This window comes from Carassius auratus, chromosome 7, assembly GCF_003368295.1.
Source record: "Carassius auratus strain Wakin chromosome 7, ASM336829v1, whole genome shotgun sequence".
Lineage (NCBI taxonomy): Eukaryota > Metazoa > Chordata > Actinopteri > Cypriniformes > Cyprinidae > Carassius > Carassius auratus.
In genome coordinates, this window is record NC_039249.1 from 13,548,121 (window position 1) to 13,563,279 (window position 15,159).

Here is a 15,159-nt window from a genome sequence, read left to right on the forward strand (position 1 = left end):
TCATGTGTGTACTGTTGTTTTACATAAATCATATTAAATAACTTTGCAAATAAGAAAAAATGAAATAAAGAAAGAAAAAAATGACATTAATTTAAACACACACAATCAGAATGATGCCCAACATATCTTGCTCAAAATCACAATAGGGATAGAGCAGATGAAAACATGATGATGATTAGATGGCTCTCAGGAATACTTGATCGATATAATGCTTCAGCATGTTATATGTGGCCACAAAACCAGTTATGGGGGGCAATTTTGCGAAACTGAGACATATACATCATCTGAAAATAAATAATTTATTAGGATAGGTTTATTAGGATAGGACAATATTTGGCTGAGATATAACTATTTGAAAATCTGGAATCTGAGGGTGCAAAACAAATCTAAATATTGAGAAAATCGTCTTTAAAGTTGTCCAAATGAAATTCTTAGCTATGCATATTACTAATCAAAAATTAGTTTTGATATATTTACAGTTGGAAATCAAATATATTCATGGAACAAGATCTTTACTTAATATCCTAATGATATTTTTGGCATAAAAGAAAAATACAATGTATTGTTGGCTATTGCTACAAATATACCCGGGCGACTTGAGACTGGTTTTGTGGTCCAGTGTCACTTGTTGTATTTGTCATTTGAGATAATTTTAACCATTTATGAAGTTATAGAGTAATAACTAACCTGAACGTTAGAGTTTAAAACTGACTTCATATTTTAATGATGCTGCTGAATCAAAAGTGATATTTGTGTGTGTTCTGCATGTGTGTGTGAATGTATCAGGTGCGAATATGGGAGGTTCCTGATGGTGGACTGAGGAGGAATTTGACAGAGTCTGTATTAGAACTGTATGGCCACAGCAGGCGTGTGGGGCTCATAGAGTGGCACCCAACCACTAGTGGGATTCTCTTCAGTGCTGGATATGACTACAAGGTAATGACATCTTTTGTAACAGAATCTGGCATGTTTAAGATTAGTTTTATGAGCTATAAAATGAAAACATCTTACCCATGTTTGATCATTTAAAATAATAGTGTGCACAGTCGGTACTAAAGATTGTATTCTGATTGTCCATAATATGATCATGAGCATGCCACTCATAAAAGTACCACTGTCCAAAGACTGCACTCAAGGTTTGACAATTGTGTTTTTCTCTTTCTGTAGATCCTCATTTGGAATCTTGAGATCGGAGAGCCAGTGAAAATGATTGACTGTCACACAGATGTGATCCTCTGTATGTCATTTAACACAGAGGGAAGCCTGCTGGCCACCAGCTGCAAGGACAAGAAGCTCCGCGTCATCGAGCCCCGCTCGGGCAGAGTGCTGCAGGTGTGGATTGTGTGCATTTAGTCTTACAGTACATGAAACACTCAGAACAGAAACACTCACAACAGATTTCCGTCGTGCTCCTTCTTAAAACTTGAACTGACACTTAGTTAAAAAAAAATTATTCTACACTGTTCCAAAGTTTGGCGTCAGTCAGATTTTTTTTTATTAATCAGAACTTAATACTACACAGCAGGGATACAGATAATGGATCAAAAGTTACAAAAAATTCACTTTTACTTGTTATTCATCAATGGAACTTTAAAAAAAAATACAGCACAACATATAATAATATATAATAATTCGAAATAGTTCTTGAGAGCCAAATGAGCATATTATTATTAATGTTATTAATATTATTAATGATTTCTGGAATAATGACTGCATTACCATCACCAGAATACATTACATTTTAAAATACGTTAAAGTAGAATACAGGTTTTTTATATATACTTTACAATAGTACAGTTTTACATTTAGTTTTATTTTGTATTTTTTAAGTAGATAAATGGAGCCTTAAAAATAGTTTACGGTATTGCTTTTTTAATTTATACAACCATACACAGAGAATTAAAACACTCTTCCATTGATTTAATAATCATAATTTTTCATGCATGATTGATTTTGTAAAAGCACTATTGAGTAAAATTTCACCTTTATTTTTGTTTTATATTGTCAAGCAGGAGGCGAACTTTAAAAACCACAGAGTGAACCGTGTTGTGTTCCTAGGCAACATGAAACGACTCCTAACGACAGGTGTGTCTCGCTGGAACACACGCCAGATTGCTCTCTGGGACCAGGTGAGAAGAACCTGTGCATGTGTGTGAGTCAGCTTTTGACCTGACCAGATATCCAGATATCCCCACAAGGGTAGTTAAACCTGGAATCACCTCCATCCTGCGACCACTCAGTGAACACAAAATATTGTCTTAATTCAAATGTAAATGCTAAAATGGGTCTGCGTGGGTCAGGGCTGTGGGTTTGTGTAGTTTTAGGGGTTGTCATAAATCATTAGTTCACTATAAAGACAAGTAGAGTCAATAAAAAAGACTTCACCATGACAGATAAACAAATGTATGTGTGTTTTTGTGTGATTAATTCCCAAAACTCATCCAGAAATACACATTGTCCCTGATGTCTGCATTACCCTAAAGATTACCGTGCTGAAAGTCATTATGTTTTCTTCTCAGCATCTTCCCTGTAATTATTGTGTGATAATCACATTCATTGTTCTTTATAAGTGTAGCTAAACAGCTACACTGAACTGCAGTAATGAGAGAATGTGGGTAAAGAAGCTGGTTGCGTTGCTCTTAGTACATTGCCAGGGTTCTGAGAAAGACATGTGTCGCAAAAAATATTTTGTAAAATGGAAAAATTGTTCTCTGCTAATCTATGTTCAAAGTTATTTGCTCTTATGAAACCACACTGTCTCTCTTGACAGGAGGATCTGTCAATGCCAATCATTGAGGAGGAGATTGACGGCCTATCAGGACTGCTTTTCCCTTTTTACGATGCAGACACACATATGCTCTACTTAGCAGGCAAGGTATATGTTCTCAGTACTGTTAAGGATCCATACATGCTTGTAATGCTTGCAATGTAAATGTGCAAGACATTTAAAACTTTAGGGTCAGTAAGTTTTTTTTTTTAACAACATAAGAAATGTTTCTTGAGCACCAGTTCAACATATGTGACCCTGGACCACAAACCAGTCTTAAGTAGCAAGGGTATATTTGAATTAAGATATCCAAATATCTATTGTATGAGTCAAAATTATTTATTTTTTTCTTTTATGTCAAAAATCCTTAGGCTATTAAGCAAAGATCGTGTTTCATGAAGATATGTTGTACATTTCCTATCATAAATATATCAAAACTTAATTTTTGATTAGTAATATAAATTGCTAAGGACTTCATTTGGACACCTTTAAAGGCGATTTTATGAATATTTTGATATTTTGCACCCTCAGATTTCAGAATTTCAAATAGTTGTATCTTGGGTAAATATCATTCTATCCTAACAAACCATACATCAATGCAAAGCTTATTTATTTATTTATTTATGACCCTTATGACTGGTTTTGTGGTCTAGGATCACATATTAGAATGTGACACTGAAGACTGGAGTAATTGCTGCTTAAAATTGCAGAAAAATATTTTTTTAGAAAATATTTCAAATAGAGATTTATCATAATAGTTTCAGTTGTTATAATATTTCACAGTATTACTGTTAAGCCTTGGTAAGCATAAGAGTCATGTTTCAAAAGCATTAAAACATTTTTTTTTTAATCCGGATCCCAATCTGCTGAATGGTATATTTAGAAATATATTAGAAATATCAATATTTTGTTTCTGCCATCACAAATGATCCCCTTAGAAAAAACTGTAATTGTCTCTGTACTGACTAAGTGGGTGTAATTGCAGGGTGATGGGAACATCCGGTACTATGAGATCACCCTGGAGAAACCCTACCTGCAGTATCTCATGGAGTTCAGGTCCCCTGCACCACAGAAAGGGCTCGGTAAAGCTGAATCCACAGCCTCTGATGATCACACTACTCCAGCAATGTCTCTAAAATGGTGTAGGAAACTTTCCAAATTAACCCTAGAATGCAAAAAATTAAATAAAAAAAACACATCAGAAACCAAAACAATCACAAATTGATAAAGGGGATCAAAATGGGCCATATTGGATTCAGTGGTTGTCTTCATAGAAAGTATCCTTGTTTTCTTAATTTTCAGTGCGAGGAAATCAAGAAATACATTTTTTGATAATGTTCACTTTGAAAGCATTCAAAATGTTATTTCTGAGAATATGTAAATGATAATATTCTTATGAGGAATATCACAGAATCCCATTTCTTTAATGAACAAAAGTAATTTGACTGTCTTTATGCAATCTAGGGTTAACCTGGAATTTTGTATGAAAAACCTTATCCCTTTTATTAGTAGTTTCTCTCTCTTAATAAACCAACTATGTGTTGTTTTATGGTCTCTTCAATATCAAGATAAAACCAAGAATAAGCGTGTCAATTACCTGTGCCAACTTCTCATACGTTCCTCTCTCTCGTGTGGATTCTGATAGGAGTGATGCCAAAGCATGGGCTGGATGTAGGAGCGTGTGAAGTCTTCAGGTTTTATAAATTGGTGACTCTGAAGGGCCTGATTGAGCCAATCTCTATGATTGTACCTAGAAGGGTGAGCATAAGCACCATGAAGCTATTAGTTCACAGTCCACGGTTCCCAGTTCAATGAATCATTGAGAGTTACACTGAAGGATGAGAGAAATTTGATCTATAGTTGAGTATCCTGCCAAAATGTCTCTTTTTAAGCAAGCAGCCTGACAGGATGGAGGAATCCATCACCCCTCTGTTGCTGGTGTAACCGCTGCCTCAGTGAGATGAGAGTAGTGAGCCATGTAATAACCTCCATGTGAGACCCAGCATGTCCGTTTTGTGCTCTGGACAGAATTGGCTGGCCCATTATCGGAGGGATTTAAAAACAGTGGGAGGGACACCCCAATAAATCCAGTGGCAGTTCTGTTTCAGTGCAAACGGTCCTGATACCCATCAATCCATATCCATCATTCATGATAGAGGGCAAATCAGCCGACTTTTTAAAACAGAGGTTTTAAAATCAGGATGCAACAATAGGTTGTTTTGGGATTTGGGAAGAAAAAAAGACATTTACAGATTTGTTTATCAGTATTAATATACAGTAATTTATATTTATATATATTTAAATAAAAATGTTTATAGTATTTGGTGTGGGGGGGGGGGATACACAGTGAAGGTTTTATGTTTAATATTATAATATATAAATTTGAATTAAATATATATATTTTTAATTTCAGTAAAATGACAAAGCAAACATATAATTAATATTACTGTAATTTAATTCGGGAAACAACACCTACTACTTGATTTCATTTATTTATCACATAATACATATTCTTTGTACTTTTAACTGCATTTATAATTTAGGAAGGAGATTGTCATCGTTGGAGGTTGCAGGCATTAAATATTTTGAAAACCACTAGTAGTAATTTTGCTTTATTTGTAGCAGAGGCATTGGAATTCATCAAACCCCCATGAACCTGTAAGAATAAGTGCCTTAATACCTGGGATTATTTTCACTCAGATACTGAGTTACCTTCTCATCCAGGGTTTCTCACAGTACACTAATTACACATCCTGAAGCATCCCTAAGAAAACAGTGATAATAGTGCTCTTTCTGCGAGCCTCTGGATTCCACGTGTTAGTTTAGACTGAACATTTACCTGCCCAGAGCTTAACACTTCAACTAAATCTAATGAAAACTTTGAGTCTAACTGTACAAATAACAGTAAATGAAACCCCTCTTTCTTTGCAGTCAGAGACATATCAGGAGGACATTTATCCCATGACTCCTGGGACAGAACCTGCTCTGTCTGTCGATGAGTGGCTCAGTGGAATCAACCGAGGTAAAGACTTGCATTTATTTTCAGAATAAAAATATTTGAAAAGAAAGACGGAGGCTCACATGAATCGAATTCATGTCTGTATGTACACATCTAGGTCCGGTGCTCATCTCCTTAAAAGAGGGCTACAACAGACCAAACAAGCTGGTGTTCAAGGCTCCTGTGAAGGAGAAGAAGGGTGGAGTGGTCAATGGGATTGACCTGCTAGAAAACGTGCCTCCCCGTACCGAGAATGAGGTGTTACAGTAATTCTGTTTAGATTTATTATGACTGTTGATAGGACAATTTGTTAGGTGTTTGTATATGTGTGTGTAACTCTGTGCGTTTGGCTACGCAGCTCTTGCAGATGTTCTTCAGGCAACAGGAAGAGCTGCGGCGACTGAAGGACGAACTTACACAAAAGGACATTAAGATTCGACAGCTCGAGCTGGAGCTCAATAACACAAGGAACAGCCCAAATATCAACAACAACAATAATAACAACAGCAGCAGCAGCAGCAATGGTAGCAGCATTTGACACTGGATCTGTGCTGTGTCTATTGATTTCCTAAAGTGACACACTATAAGCCCTGAGCGCTGCAGAAAAACACAGGCTTCCTTTTGCCTAAAACTCCAATATCCCTCCTCTAAGACCACAGAAGAGCAAGCGATTGTCTTTATAAAGCAGTGTTTTGCTCTGACCCCAGTGTTGACCCCACAGCTGCTGTGTGCTACATCAACTTTATTGGAGTGATGATTCACTAACCCTGCGAAAACTGTCCCATCACGTGACCTTCAGTCACACTGTCGGTTTACTTACAGTGGATTGATTCTCTCTGTGGATCGGTTTTGGTACAAGATATTCAATGCATTATCATCTCATAATTGTAGACTAAATTGAATTCATAGGATTATTAATTTCTTTTTTTCTTTTGCTACTCTGCCTCGTTCTACACAGCTTAATAAACTCCATATAGAGAAGAAACGTGTTTTAATAAGGTCAAACAGACGTGCTTCGCCCATCATGCTGTTATCTCCTGTAAACACTAGGTCTGTTGCATCATTTTGATATGACCCACAGTGCCGTTTTAATGTAGAAACTCAAAACACCAGAGTGCAGTAATCTTACACAACAGATGATATTTATCCAGCTGACATGCTCCTCAATCTAGAAGTGCTGGAATAGAAGTTGGGGAATTTGTAGCTTCAAAATTTAGATCCTTTTCACACTGTGCAATGTGAAATACATTCAAATCGGTTTATAGAGGCAATTCAAATGGGGTTTTAGGTTAAACTTAAGTGTACATTTAGAAAAATCACACTTTGCACTAGATGAAAACATTCAAAAAGGCCAAAAATGGTCAAATCCAATTATGAAATGAATTAGTAATACATGTAGTTCCATAGAAAAAAAGTCACGTTTAAAGAGGACATGAGAAAACATAAGTTCTACAAATAAAATAATGAAGGACAGAAATAGTTGCATTTTTGATTCAGTAAGTTGAATGAATGGTGTAGCTACTTCATTTTAAACATCGACTGTGATTTATAAAGCATAATGAAGCATTTTTACTTTTTTAAAACTTAACATTTAAATCAAACCTATTTCTGTTTCAAGTGAAATGTCTCATGTTTTCAGGTTTGTAGCTTGTAACCATGGATTTACTGTGTAGCCTACCCTTTCCGTCCTGTAACATTGAAAATAGTGGCCCTTTTAAACAAATTGCTTCTTAGGTAGGATGTAAGCTCTTATAAATTGCATTGTATTTAGCGTTGAACTTTCAATGTAAAACCTTTCAAATGTTTTAATGCAATGTGGACAAATTCCTTGTGGGCAAACATCTAATACGCCACATCCATGAACCACTGTAGTCACGCTCTTCACTCACTAAAGGTTACCCTATTAATTATGATTTAAAACATTTATTTTGGAGGGACAAACTGTACCAGCTCGTTTTCAAAGTTGAATGGCACATTTACTCGACCACCTATGAGCTGATGTGTTCAAATGTTATCCGTTTTCAAGTATATATTCAGGTCCTTAGATGAACTAGTGGTTATAAATAACCTCGCTCGACCAGCAAAGGAAAGTGTGAATTGCGCAAGTGAGTGTTTGACATTTTCCTGCTGTCGCTATTTAATGAAAACAATATAAGCCTCAAGCTTTGTAATATTTTGCTTCATAAAACAATAACACAAACTCCAGCAGCTCTTGCTTCGTTATTGCATAGTAATAGCGCATTTTGAGGAGAAAGTGCATTTGAGGTGTTTTGACATTAGGTGGCGGTAAAGCCCCAGTCTTGCTCTCCTCAGCACATAGGCTTTCACTTGTCATGAAACTGACTACACGGTATTCTCTTAACATGTAACAACGGGTAATAATAACACTGGGCCTAGCTAAAAGAGACAACAAAAAAAGTGAGGAACAGGTTATAAGTAGCCAGTAGCTACATTCCAGTTGGCGTGCCTTATAACTGCATAATTTTAGACGTTGAGGTGAAGGGGTTATTCATTTGTTCACAGCATGAGGTACCAAAACATGTATGTTGCACTCAGGCCGCTTTCATTTGGTGTCAGACAAAACGCTCACTGCCTACACAAGCACAATTAATGTAGAAATTTTTCGTGCTGACAATGCCTGAAGAATTACGAGGCAAGACATTAGGCTAACCTTTGTCTTTGATTAAAATGAAGAACATTAATTGGTAATCAGTGCTATCTGACTTACTAAAGCATGTTGCACAAAAGGTATTCGCATGCAAGGTAAAAACCTCTTCCTGAGGAAGAGCAGTGTAATGTGCTGAGCTGAATTTGCTTGAATGGTACATCTAATCTAACTGTCTAGACTAGCTTAATATATCTTCGATCTCAGATACACATGAAAAATAAAAAGTGAATCTGTTCCCACAGATCATAAGAGACACTTCAGTTACTCTGTATGCGATGCTTCCATGCTCATGTTAACAAAGCACATGCTTATAACAGTAAATATTCATTTGAACAAAAATGCTGACTTCTATTCAATGTGAAATCGTAAGTCTTCTTTTAATAAAAAGTTCAATCAGTATGATCTGACAACTGGATACAGCTCAGTTAAAATTGCGTATGCTTTCTATTTAAATTGGTATGATACTTCTGAATATATACACAATATTCGGTCACGTATCATCAAAAATAGACAAGCTATTTTCCCTGAGCTTCACAATGCAATTTCACGTCATATATTCAGTTAACCCACAATATCAGGGGTGAGATGATATACACATCTCTGCACAAGATTTCAAATACATAATCTATTGATCAGGTATGTAATCACATCTAATTACAATACGTGGATTTTCTGTGGCTGTCAGAACAGAGAACTTCAAATTATAGAGCCTCTTGCGTTTTTATTCATTTTATTACAGTTAATGGTTACAACTGAGATTATTTGTGAAAATGTCTGCCGTTATCAAAGGGAATCAGAAAAAAATATATTTGGTCATTATTTACAAAGAACACGAAACCTCTGAACTATCCACACAAAAGGGAGAAGGGGTTTAGGGCTCATCTGACAAGGGCAGACATTCGGCTCTGAACATTAAAAAATAAAATAAAAATCACATTGAGAGGTTGAGCTGTGCATGTCCAAGCAGACACCATGATGTATTCTTCAAGCCTAAACAGCACAGTGGTGATGATGATGATGATGAAAACACCAAAGAAACAAAATACACAAATAAAAGATGCAATAAAAAAGTGGGTTAGAAAATGTTCTTCCTTGAAATCCAGTAGTCAACTTTAAAATAGATTCAGCCATGCACTTCTAAAAGGTTTTTGGTTGTTTTTTTTTTGTTTGTTGTTTTTTAATACATAAGTCATCACCAGCATTTAGGCATCAACAGTAAAGACAGGGAAAAATTACAAGAGCATACTGGTCTTTTTTTTCCAACAATAATAAATTTCCACACCGTGTCGTCAGCCATCTGAAGAGCTTTTGGAGAAAATGAAGGGAATCAAACTGAAAGTACAAACCAAACCAAAAGAAAACAACAACAACATCAACAACAAAAAAGCTAAAAACAAATATTTCAACTGTGTCCTCGTTTATACTAACCCACCCCCTACCATTTGAAAACCTCCCCAAACCATGGCAGAGTGACAATAGGACAGATATACAGGGGTTAAACGCTCCGATAACAATGGGGTGGGGTACGTGTTCAGTCATCATCTTCCTCCCCTTCCTCATCCAGCTCTCTTTTCCTCTTCTGACCCCGCTCTTCCTCTGGAAACACAGCACAGGAGGACCAGAAGTTTAGTTTACTCTTACTCTCACGCTGCTTACCAGAATTCAATTCACGGGTGGGACAAACGCTTCATGTATTCACTTACCTAAGTCTTCCTCATCATCTACCTCGCCATCATTTAACTCTTCCTCCTCCTCTTCCTAAAAGTGTACGAAAAAGGCACAAATTGACACCATGTATGTGAAATTGTAAAGGAACCATCATTATTTTCCGGCATTAACCTCTCCGCTGATGTCCTCTTCTTCCTCCTCTTCTCCCTCTTCCTCATCATCCTCCTCTCCCTCTTCTTCATCTTCATCTCCTGGAGCTGCATCTTCGTCATACTCCTCCTCTTCTCCCTCTGCAAACAAAATTAAGTCAATGACAAACAAATTCCTTAAAAACTGATTCATGTTGAAGCGCGGTGTCACTCGTACCATCTTCATCATCCTCGTCGTCGTCTAGGCCTTCGACGTAAGCTTCGGCGTCAGAGTCAGGCGCTTCTTTATCCTCTTTGTCATAGCCGTCGAGATACGTCAACTGAGGGAGCAGCTTGAAAACATTTTCTCTGTAGTCGTTCAGGTTTGTCACCTCACAGTTGAACAAGTCTAAACTTTTGAGGCTTTCCAATTTTTTCTGTTGGGAAAAAGACAGGAGGACAAATTAATAATAATAACAATAATATATTGCTGCTGTTTTCGTTATTGATTAATTACAAATATTTCATCAGAAAGTTGAAAAACTCCACTTATTTACAACTCCTATGTAGCTATAAAGGCATCTTACCAGGGGTTCGATGGTGCTGAGGTCTTTAATTTTATTGCCGCTGAGGTTGAGATGAGTGAGGTTGGGACACTTCTCTGCCAGGACCTCCAGACCCCCTGAGATTCTGTTATCGCTAAGCTCAAGCTGAGGAAAACAGGATCCAGTGCCATATTAACAAGACTGGCAAAGACTTCACACACTCCAAAAAAACAACCATTTTTGATACTTCTGAAGTAGTGTTCAAGAAAGCACTCATTACCTTTTTGAGTTTGTTTAGCTTCGGCAAATTGGCGACTGATGTTAAGCCTACATTGATTGTGCTTAAAAATTCCAGTTCCTCAAACTCATCAGTAAGGCCCTCAATTTTGCCCTCATTTGACCGACAGTTGTCCAGCACAAGCTCTTTCACCTGTTAGAAGGCACATGAGACGAAATGTTATGATTAATGAATACAGCATTTGTTAGTCTCCATCTGAGAGGCTTAAATTCAGTCACACCAGAGCAGTTTCTAACTTTTGCAGAACGCCAAGAGCACCGTGTGTTTACTTGTATCATGTTGACCCACCAAAAAAAAAATAATAATAATAAATAATGATAATATAAATGAATAAAATCGTCATCTCTATAGATCACACCATTATCAGTAAATATTTTGAAAAAATAATAACAATAAAGACAGCTTTTATTATTAACAAAATATTAATATTAATCAGGTTAGAATGGGGTGGGGGATACCGCCAAGACCGAATATGGGCGCCATTCAGTTGTAAAGTTTACTTCAGCATGCGGTCTACAGTAGCAGATAGGGGTGCATGTTTCAGTGTTTTGACAAAATCTCACATTTGACTCCCTATCCAACAAAATGGCTGACTCCGCAACAAGCGGCGTACATTGTTTTCCCGTGGGTAGATCATTTTTACTATAGTGCGTGCTCGAACAGCAGAGTAAAGACGCGTAAACGATAGCCTGGGTGTTAGACAAATGCATTACATTGTCTTGGAAGAGCAAAGACACGAGGACGGACCCAAGAATGCACGAGTAGGAGGGGCAGAGAGGCGCATGATAATGCAACGGAGTCGCTCGTTAAGCGAAAGGTATCGACTTTGACGGAAGAAAAAATGAAATTTCCGGCTCCGCACACGCTCGGCTCTCTATGTTCAACGGTTCTGGTCGGTTCAAAGCATAGAGACGGCGGCACCGATTCTCTCCTCGATTAAATGCCGTGCGTCTTTGTTGCTGGATAAAATGGCGGCTTGTCCTAGATCTTGCAACTAGAGCAGCACAGCTTCAAGTTGCGTAGCGCTCACATAAGCGCCCAGTCTGAGTCAATAACAAGAGCTACACGGCTGAGATCTTTCCCCTGCCAGTGGAGACGCACAGAAGTGCTCACAACACGGTTATGACATTTTAATTACGAGATCTATTACAGCGCGTTTAGGTTTGCGTACAGGGGCAATAACAGGGACCTCGATAACGTTGCACTGAATTGATCTGAGACGGTAGTTACACTTGTGGGAATTGATATCTAGTAGGAAACATTTAAGGACATTTAAGAAAGAGATTCGGTCTTTGCGTTTTGGCAACGTCGTCGACATATAATGCCGATTTAAATAGGTTTGGGCACCTTTACGCAACTAGATATGCTGTGACACGATTCCTTTCTATACCGCGATTGAACAACAAATGCGCTTATTTTCTCATCCAGATCAAATAGGCGACTGTTGGTAACGTGCTAGAAGCCCTCGAATAGATCCCGCCTAAGTATTTACACAACTTTTATTTGATTGAGAAACGTAAATGATTTCGATCTAGACTCAAATCCCTCAATAAAAGTAGAGATGCCCCTAAATTATCCCAAATAACGCAAGCTATCTGTCATATCGCCCGCAAAGCAATTCACAAAAATGCGTCCCACTACAAGTTCGCGTACTGGCCGAGGACCACTGTGACTAACGAGTGTGGATGTTGAATTGAAAATGGATGGGCGAAAGTGGGTGAGAGGCATGAACTGACGGCTGGCGAGTTTTGCAGCACCGAGGATGCAAAGGAAAAGGGCGCGTTCAGGGGCTACAAAGTTACAAATATGGCTCCTCGCGCCGCTTCCCTTGTTTATACACTGAATGCATGGAGCTCTTGCAGTTTCCGATCACAGCATCATCAAAAGCTCCCGCGAAAGTTAGGAGGAAATAATCAGTAAAACTGTTGAACTTGTGGGCTGTGTATAGGTACACTGCGATAACGATATCCAAGGCTCTAGGCTTGTAACGAAGTCGCCGCAAACTTTTCATTCAAGACATCAACTTGACGCGTGCACATCTAGCGTTGTCCATCCACGCAGAACTACACTAACCAACAGTTTTATTAAAATCATATCACTCAGCAATTAATAAAGATGCTTACGTCTGACGGCGTCCGGTTCCGCAACTCCAGGTGAATTCTCTTTTTCATGTCCATCTTGCTGAACTCTAAATGAGTGATTTAAACCAAAGAGCGCAGTTAGACTTGAGAGTCTTTGCTGCACATTCAGCTATAGCCTCTTAACAAACTAGGAAGTCTCACAAACATGATGCCCCAGTGGGTGGGAGTTGGGTGTGGGATTGTCGTCACCGGCAACCAATTAGAAGCGCGGAATGGAATGTGAAAACACTCACAACTAGACTGACGGCCAATCAGCGGTCGATCACAGACTGGGTGGGGTTACAGGAACTGTTAGGTTGATCCAGCGAATCTGTTTTAGGGTGACATCTATGCGATAAAATCAACCGAACTGTCGAAGGCGCAGAGACTCAACAGGGGTATGGTAGTTGTCTTAGTTTAGAGTGGGTTTATCCACACTTAGACTAAGATATAGGAGTTATACAGGAATACAAAGACGTTTTGAAATAAACTGACGCGTGTTGGTTAGAATTCAATGCAACGCTCGTGAAAGTGAGGGCTGTGCACGTATTACATATTTAATCAAACTACTGCTTTTTGCCTCGAAGCACATAGTTTCCTGAGAGGTAAGTACAGTCACTTTGGGCTGATGGAGGGTAACATTAGACCGTCAGGAAAACACGACCCCTCCCCCTTTTGGAGGGAACGCACACTATCTGCGCTAAAATCTTTATTACTTTTATAGTTTACGCAGTGAACGCTGGTGGTTTTTTTACACTGCTTGTTACGTTAAAGCGGGATTTCACGCAGTGTGGGTTTTAAACGAGTTATCCATGTTTATATAAAAGCTGATATGTAAATAGTAGCCTATAATGGTTTTCTTGGACAGATGAAGCATAATAATATTTCAACGCGAACCAGGGAATGGTTGCATAACAACACGCACTAGACAAAACATACGAAAGCAGAAGCCGAGAAGTGGTCTCGACGTAGATACATACATCGACGTAGTTTAATTATTACAAACGAGCCCCGATATGACAGAGCCCATGATTTACCAGTAGTCACTGGTCTTATTAAAAACAAGTTTGTCACATGCACTTGACTGCCACATCGCACACTCCAACCACGGGCCCACGCTTTTTCCTAAAGTTCAAACCAACCAATCGTATTTCAGGGGGAGCATTCACTTCCGCTTCTCGCTTTGACTATTGTTGGTATTGAGGGGAAAATAACAAGGTCACCTGACTGTGCCCGGCGCCATCTTGACTCGCAAAGTACAACATAATCAAATAATTATAATACCATTTATTGACTCTTAAAACGAACAAAAAGCAGTAGACTTTACCTATATTTGATGTCATGTCTGTGTGTCGCTCCGCTACCCCTTAGACAAAACTGTAGAGCAACTGCTTGGCGCATGATTGTTTTCACAAGTGCAGCGGCTGGGTTGTTTGTTGAGAGAGCGCATTTCACTGGCGACTCTGTCGTTTTACAACGTTATTTCGAAATCACTTCATACCAGGACATTTTGCCCTTGAAGAAAACAGGAAAAAAATCTTCTTCTCTCGATCTGGCCACTGACTCCAACCCGCGCAAGCAGGCTGTTCTCAAGCCCTTTTGATTGTACTTGCGCATTAGTTGAGACCATTTTTCCTCTGGGTGTGTCTCACTCGTTGTCTGAACGCCCTTGCTAGCAGTACTGCATAAAATGTGTGTGTGTGTGTGGATTGCATTGCAGAGTGCGTGTACGATGTGCGCAGAGCCAAATCTTATTCGTACGCTTTGTGACACACAGTCGCTCCCTTTCACACCACCAACGGCTAACTTTTGTGCGTGAAAGGTGAGGAACGTCATCAGGATAAAAACGTAAAAAAAATGAGCCAACCATGTTTGCTCATGTCAGTCAGAAATCAAACGATCATTTTCACAAAGACAATGAAGTCCGCGTGCATCATGTGATTCACCACCCAGAAGGGTTAGATATT

The 15,159-nt window shown here is 38.5% G+C and overlaps 2 protein-coding genes across 4 annotated transcripts in view; one reads left to right on the forward strand and one right to left on the reverse strand.

Moving 5' to 3' along the window:
* The window catches only part of LOC113105996 (coronin-2B), a 38,667-nt gene extending 29,993 nt beyond the window's left edge, over positions 1-8,674 (forward strand). For 2 of the 3 annotated variants that reach the window (XM_026267451.1, XM_026267453.1), the window contains exons 4-12: positions 787-936; positions 1,168-1,332; positions 2,010-2,129; positions 2,771-2,875; positions 3,753-3,849; positions 4,413-4,525; positions 5,699-5,789; positions 5,884-6,023; positions 6,124-8,674. In XM_026267451.1, coding sequence (XP_026123236.1) covers positions 787-936; positions 1,168-1,332; positions 2,010-2,129; positions 2,771-2,875; positions 3,753-3,849; positions 4,413-4,525; positions 5,699-5,789; positions 5,884-6,023; positions 6,124-6,303 — 1,161 coding nt within the window. In that variant the 3' untranslated portion in view covers positions 6,304-8,674. The remainder of the gene's footprint in view (positions 1-786; positions 937-1,167; positions 1,333-2,009; positions 2,130-2,770; positions 2,876-3,752; positions 3,850-4,412; positions 4,526-5,698; positions 5,790-5,883; positions 6,024-6,123) is intronic. The other variant, XM_026267452.1, reaches the window with a different exon arrangement.
* Positions 8,675-9,137: 463 nt separating this feature from the next.
* Positions 9,138-13,423, reverse strand: LOC113105999 (acidic leucine-rich nuclear phosphoprotein 32 family member A). The gene is made up of 7 exons (XM_026267454.1): positions 13,196-13,423; positions 11,055-11,204; positions 10,817-10,939; positions 10,468-10,666; positions 10,273-10,391; positions 10,137-10,191; positions 9,138-10,029 (listed from the first exon to the last, which is right to left on the reverse strand). Exons 1-7 carry the CDS (start codon positions 13,247-13,249, stop codon positions 9,965-9,967), a joined length of 765 nt encoding a protein of 254 aa, XP_026123239.1. The 5' UTR covers positions 13,250-13,423; the 3' UTR covers positions 9,138-9,964.
* Positions 13,424-15,159: the final 1,736 nt, after the last annotated feature.